Source organism: Nothoprocta perdicaria, unplaced genomic scaffold, assembly GCF_003342845.1.
Source record: "Nothoprocta perdicaria isolate Ctin4 unplaced genomic scaffold, notPer1 scaffold_98, whole genome shotgun sequence".
Lineage (NCBI taxonomy): Eukaryota > Metazoa > Chordata > Aves > Tinamiformes > Tinamidae > Nothoprocta > Nothoprocta perdicaria.
Genome location: NW_020456287.1, coordinates 1,306,319 through 1,312,754, shown reverse-complemented (window position 1 = coordinate 1,312,754; position 6,436 = coordinate 1,306,319). Strand labels below are relative to the sequence as shown.

At 40.4% G+C, this 6,436-nt stretch overlaps 1 protein-coding gene across 2 annotated transcripts in view; it reads right to left on the bottom strand.

Annotated features, from left to right (window-relative positions):
* Positions 1-202: 202 nt before the first annotated feature.
* Positions 203-6,436, bottom strand: part of RNASEH2B (ribonuclease H2 subunit B) — a 33,585-nt gene continuing 27,351 nt past the window's right edge. The window contains exon 10 of one of the 2 annotated variants that reach the window (XM_026053330.1): positions 203-294. In XM_026053330.1, coding sequence (XP_025909115.1) covers positions 262-294 — 33 coding nt within the window. In that variant the 3' untranslated portion in view covers positions 203-261. Of the gene's footprint in view, positions 295-3,862; positions 4,412-6,436 lie in introns of those variants that run through there. The other variant, XM_026053328.1, reaches the window with a different exon arrangement.

Sequence of the window (6,436 nt, the reverse complement as noted above, 5' to 3'; positions counted from 1 at the left end):
TAACATTAGGCATGCTCGTAAGTGCTTTCCTGGAAGGGCCCGATAGACCAATAGTGTATGAGCTATAAAATTTGAAGCAATGTATGCTTAACACAGTGCATATTTAACAATGTTAATCTGCTGAGATTTGCTTTTTCTTGGAACCTGGCATGTCTAACTTTAAGCATTTATTTTCAGAAAGTGCGTAAAAAAAGGCCTTTAAAAGCTGCTTTGAGATTATGGCGAGTTGAAATAATATTAGCAAGTCTCCTTATGTTCCTTTCACTTCTTCTTTGGATGTCTTCGCACAGGCATCTAGAAGAGATGAAACAGGAAAAAAAAACACCTAGGCATAAACATCAGTCTATTTCAAATAAGCATCCATGCATTTAGTTTTCCTCTAAAAAGCTTAAAGACAGATACAATCTGACACTTGAAAAAAAAATCACTGAACCCTCCTAATATGAATCCATGTTTTGTCAATTGTGCCACCTTTTGCACGAAAATTTTCAAATCATCAGGTGTCATTTATGCAAATAAAACTCACTTAAGCTTATCACTTAAGATTGAAAATGATGTATACATCCAGCCCTGAAATATCCCTAAGTCAGTATTGGTATTTCCACATGAAGTTTTCCATGCCCGGTGATGTCAATTCTTTTGCAATGAGAAGTCTAAAAAAAGAGTGCAAATATAAGGGCTGTGTAATCCCCAAACAGCAACTATAAAAGCAACACAACTCATCAGATATTCATATGAACATGTAGAGATGACATGTTAATCCCGGAAAAGAAATAAAATAAGACTGCATTTCTACAGTGGTGCTGGCATGTTGTTTCATATGAAGCTAACCAAGCAAGAAACAGCAAAGCAGCACTTCATAATGACCTACTGCTACTGCTGGCCAGTCATACTAACTATATTTAAATCCTCATTGTGGCAGGAAATATTGTTTTATGTACTTGGCACCACATGCTCTTCATAACTTCTTACAGCTACATGTTAAGGAAGTTTCAAAGTTACTACATGCACTGCATTCTTTCCTAAAGGGAAGAGAGTTTTTGTTTTTCACGTGAAAGTTCTAATGGCTCCTGGAAACAGCTTGTGKTTTTTTGCCATTCACAAATTTCTGCTCAAACGGAGACGCGGCCACTAATAAAATTGCTGTTGTTGGAAGTTATGGCATAGCTGGCAGCGGGAAGTGGAGATGTGAGAGGCTAAAGCACACAGCATCGATGCATGTGGGAAGATCTCTAGACCAGTGCTCATCTGCTGAGAGGGATGTGAAAGCCACGTACAGAAAACAAACGAAAGGCGGATCAGAAATCAGAATAAAGACTTTCCATCTGCGGCAGGATTGTCCTCCTTCTGTCCGAACCTCTGACCAGAGGAACTGGGTCTTTCTCATTAGAAATGTTCTCAAACTGTTCAGTCCATGACATGTTGCTAAAATTTCACTAAATATCTGAGCTGTTAAAACCAGAAAGTCTAAAACTCGCTGGGCTGGATATTCAGAGTAAGAACTACAGCCACACACTTGTCTGACAGTGCTTTGTTTCTAGTGCAAGGCTCCTTGGCTTTCCATTCAAGTGTCATCCCATGCTTGCTTGCTTGCTTKCTCATCATCTTCCAGTGCTTGAAATTGCTTTCTCATTAATAGACACACACACTTCCTTTCCTCTCATTTACCAAAAATGCACATCACTGCTCTATAAACRTGACATTATGTACCCGTTTTCTTTTTTCATTCTATCTTGCACTTTGAGTGGTTGTTTTCAAAACTGTCAACCTTGGTGCATCTATTCCTACGGATCTGAAGGGAGGAGATGACTTCCAAGAGAACTGCTGGATGAGGCCAAATGCTTTTCAGAATCTCAGTCTTCTAGCTTGTGATCACACTTGCTTATTCTGGGCTCACCAAAAACCAGCTCTTTCCGAATGACATCAAGAACCCATTTGCTCCTGCAATACGTGCTGCTACAGAGCAGGCCTTCACTTCACTTAGAGCCAACAGGTAAGACAGAAAAAAGCAAGGCAGCATGCAGAGAAATGCCACATGCAAAATATCTACCATAAATTTTAAACCTGTCTCATGGCTAATGTCAGAATAGGAAACTCTACTGATTAAGATAGAAGACCAACGTAGGCAGGTATCACAAGAATTTCCCTAGAGCTCTATGTAGCATTTCCCCTTTTCCTTCTATCCCCTTTAGCTCCCACCTCTTGTATCATTTTAAAAAAATTATCATGAATGATAAGAATTTTTTTAAGCACCAAATGACTTGGGAGAATGATTTTAATTGAAGCATGGATAAAATCTCTGCATCTAAGTCACAGACTTTTTGATCTACATTCAAACACTTTCATACTATGGGCTGTTTATCAGGGCTGAGGAAGACTTATAGTAAAGATCGCTCAGAATGACTGAAAAGGATTTTTCCTAGAGGAACTTCACTTTGGGACCCAGATAATCCATTTCAGAAAAACATTTTTAAAATTAGGAGCATTAATTATACACTTTTTCTCTGTTCAATCTAATTTCATTGGGAGTACATGACTCAGTACCTTTAAGAGGGCATCCCCAGTTGTGAAATAAATCTTCCCGTAATCAGAGATAATTGTTTCACAGCAGATTTCCAAATATTTTCCTCTGCCTCAGATTCCATCCACAGCGACTTCCTCATTTAGAAACTACATATGAAAATTGGAGAAAATGCTCATTTGGAAGGCACTGTGCACAGTGGTCAGCAAGGGTTGTCATTCATTACAGCTGGAAGAAAATTCYACATAGCTCTTCAGCCTAGCGGGAAAACACTGCAACATGTTGGGTGCAACTGCAGGCAAAGAAGTTTGAAGTGTAAAATCATAGAATCATAGAATTCTTAAAGTTGGAAGGGACCTCTAGAGATCACCTAGTCCAAACCCCTGCTAGGGTTTGGGACACCTAGAGCAGGGACTCCTAGAGTACGGGGCACAGGGTGGTGGGTTTGGAAGATCTCCAGAGAAGGAGACTCCACAGCTTCCCTGGGCAGCCTGTTCCAGGGCTCTGTCACCCTCACTGTTAAGAAATTTTTCCTTAAGTACTTAATTATTATGTAAAATGGCAGAACTATCAAGAATGAAGAATCTCTTAAGTTTCTCCAAACCCCCCACTGTCAAGTGATAGAAGCAGATGCTCTACATAGCTGAAGCAGCAAATAATGAAGTATTTAAAGACTGGCTGTCCTTCCAAAACACACGTTGACGCTCATCCAGAGTTTCGGCTCAGTGGAAGAATTACTGGATGACACAAAGCACCAGAGTGTGCAGTACAGGGTACGTACATCTACACAAATTGTCCCAGTGACTCCATTTCTTCTCATTTATGTGAACTGGGCAAGTTATAACATAGCAAACAGCTATCCTCATGCCTGCCTATATAGGAATACTCTATAAGGAGGGAAGAACACACCCAAGAGCGAGGAATGCTTTCTAAATAACAGTCCTACCCTGTGCACGTCTTCCTAAAGCTAAACCTGATCTAATCCATATTTAAGCTTTTGAACTATGCATCCAGCTCTGAACAGACTCTTTCAAAACTCTCAGCTTCACATTTAAACAAACCTTCTAATTATTTTTCGTAAGGACCTATGGACCTTGGAACTAAACATAACTCTAGATTGCTTTGTGTTAAGAGATTTACCTTGTAAGGCCAYGGTGATATTTTAAGTCTTTAAAGATTTATGCACAGGGAAATATCAAAAGTTCGTAACTTATTGTCTTGAAGGCCAATTGAACTCTTGAAACATACAGCAAGCACAACACGCACAAATTTATTACATAAAGCAGTTTATTGTATTACATTCACAATGACATTCATTGCAATTTGTTTCTGGCAAAATCAAAATCTCAACCTAGACCTTCTCTCTGCCCAGCTAAATTGCCACCAAGAGCAATGCTCACATCAGCATTTAGAGTTGGGCCAACACGGAAACCTGGAGACACCACCCCACCCTGGTGTTACACATGGGCAGAACAGTCTCAGAAAAYAAAGCTCTGAACGAATGAAAAAATGCTGTCTAAAGTGTCTCACGGGGAAGGGCATGTCTCCTGCCCCGGAGGGAGGGCGAGGCACAGAAACGTGGTGGCCTTTGCCTGAGCTTGCTCTGCAGAGCAACGCGAGACCCAGCCGCTCTGCTCCCGCGCAGGTTCCTCCGTGGCACTGCGCTGTGTATGCAGCCATATCCTAAACCTACTTACAAAAAAATAGCCCCAAGCGGCATCTTTATCTTCATATAAAAAAAAAAAAAGCAACGCTGTATAAAACTGTTTCAGGAACAAGCGTTTATTTTGACGCCTTAGTTTTTGAGCTAAAAAAAGCAGAAATGGATTTCATTCCAGTCTTATCAACTTTGGCCAGAGCCTTCTGAGCTGCAGACATCTTGCTGTTCGCCTGTTAGTGAAATGAAAAACAGAAAAAGTTAAGTAGCATCTCTATAGGAGGGGTGTGTAAGCTATAAACTCTTATGTACAGAAGTCAAGCAAGAAGCTGATTTTTTTTCTAGTAAACAGCAGTAAAGATAATTTTATGCAGGATAAAAATTGTAAGGGAAGAACCTTACAAAACAAATTTGAGATTTTTCAAACACAAAAAACACTTGTTGTGAATTACTTTACCTCAGACAAAGACAAGAATCAATTACAAGGACAAGGAGGTGAAGCATCTTTCCCTTCTGCAGAATGAGGTATCCCAACTCAAACGTTTACTTTGGAATAATCCCTGAGTGTACATTAAGAGGAATAATGCATGCAGGATAACAGATGCATACTGTACCCTCCGACTCAATCTCATGATTATGTTGTCAGCAGGCTGAATTACAGCCTTGCTTTCGAGATGATGAATAATTCACACTGAATTATTATGAAAGTCTCCCAGTACAGTGAAATAAAGGGAAAAAAGGATGGAAGAACTAGGACTGAAGAAGGTAACCAACACTTGCAAACACGTTGAGGCCTCTGGGAAAACTTCCCAGATTTTTACACCTAACACACATTTTATGAGCCACATTTTATAGAGCTGACCTCTTTTCTTTCTTATGTTTCGAAATATTACATTTTAAATCTCTAGCTGCTTTCCCTATTAAGAAATCTTTGCCTTGACYTTTTCCTGTGATCTATCTCAGACTGTGGGACTTCACGGTTCCACTACTTCGAATCAGCTGGAAGGTTCTGGATAGGACAGAGATTTGCAACTATAGTATAATTGTGTTACTTACTGTGCAAACAAAAACACTGCCAAAGTGTTTAAAAAGAGTGGTATACTGTACAGAATCCAAGAGCTATCTTTTCTTTCCCAGATTCTCTCATAAATGTGCTTCATTATTTTAGAAGTAAATCATATTTAAAGTGAATTATCTCTCATCAGTCTTTTCCTAAGTCTATGCTGAGTTCAAAAGCTATAGTACATAACGGGAAGGAGGAGGGAAACCCGTGYGTGTTTTCGACTATTTATCACCTTCACTTAGGGGACAATCCTTTTCTCCCACACTAGCGTGTGCCCCAAACACAGGAAAGTTTGGGGCTGGGGAAGGCAGGGGAGGGATGTATCTGTCACCAGCTGCTGCTGTTTGCAAAGGAATAAAGAGTAGTCAGCATTTGTCTGATGGCCACAAGAGCAGCTYGGAGGGCCTGTGTGGTTCCCCACGGGCTGCAGAAGGATTCCTTTCCTTTCAGTGTGCACAGAAACAAGCCCAGCAAGCCTCACAAGCTTGGCACACACAGGCAGGGTCTATTTCTTCTCGCATCTCTGTTGCTCCCCAAGGAATGATACAGTGGCAGACACTACTGGACTCAGACTTGAATTGGCCTCAAAACTTGTATGGAAGTTGGCAATCAGTAAGCTTAGTGTTGATTTAGCTTCATTAAATTGACATAAATAAGGCACAAGCAACATTTCTGGTAAATATAAGGCCTGTCTTTAAATCCTTCTTAATTTAAGTGAATGCTGTCATCTTTATTTTTCAGACARCTGAATTTTAACAGTTGCTAACGCTAAGCCACGGGATTTCTCACCTAAAGAACTCAAGAGTTTGCAAACACTAGCTGATCACCTTAGCGTATTTGTTAAAGTCTGTGAAGTTTCCTGGAAGTTTCAGGGATAAAATGCTGTCAAACAGTGAGAGGACAGACGAGTTCAGACTGGGACATTAACAGCATACATCTAAAACTGGAAGAAAAGGTTCAGGGAAATTATATTGCCACTTCTGTGTTTCTGCCAGCTCTCTGAACCAGTATCACTAACCATAGCTTGAAAAGAGGTAGGAAAGTGGTGACACTTCCCCATTTTCAGATGTCTCCTACTTAAATTGGCCACCACCAAACATTTCAAGACCTTGGTTCAGAAGAGCTGGCTTTGMTGAAGTGAAGCCATTTAGGAAGTGAAGCCAGAGCCAAGCAGAACACAGCTGCAGACATCTGT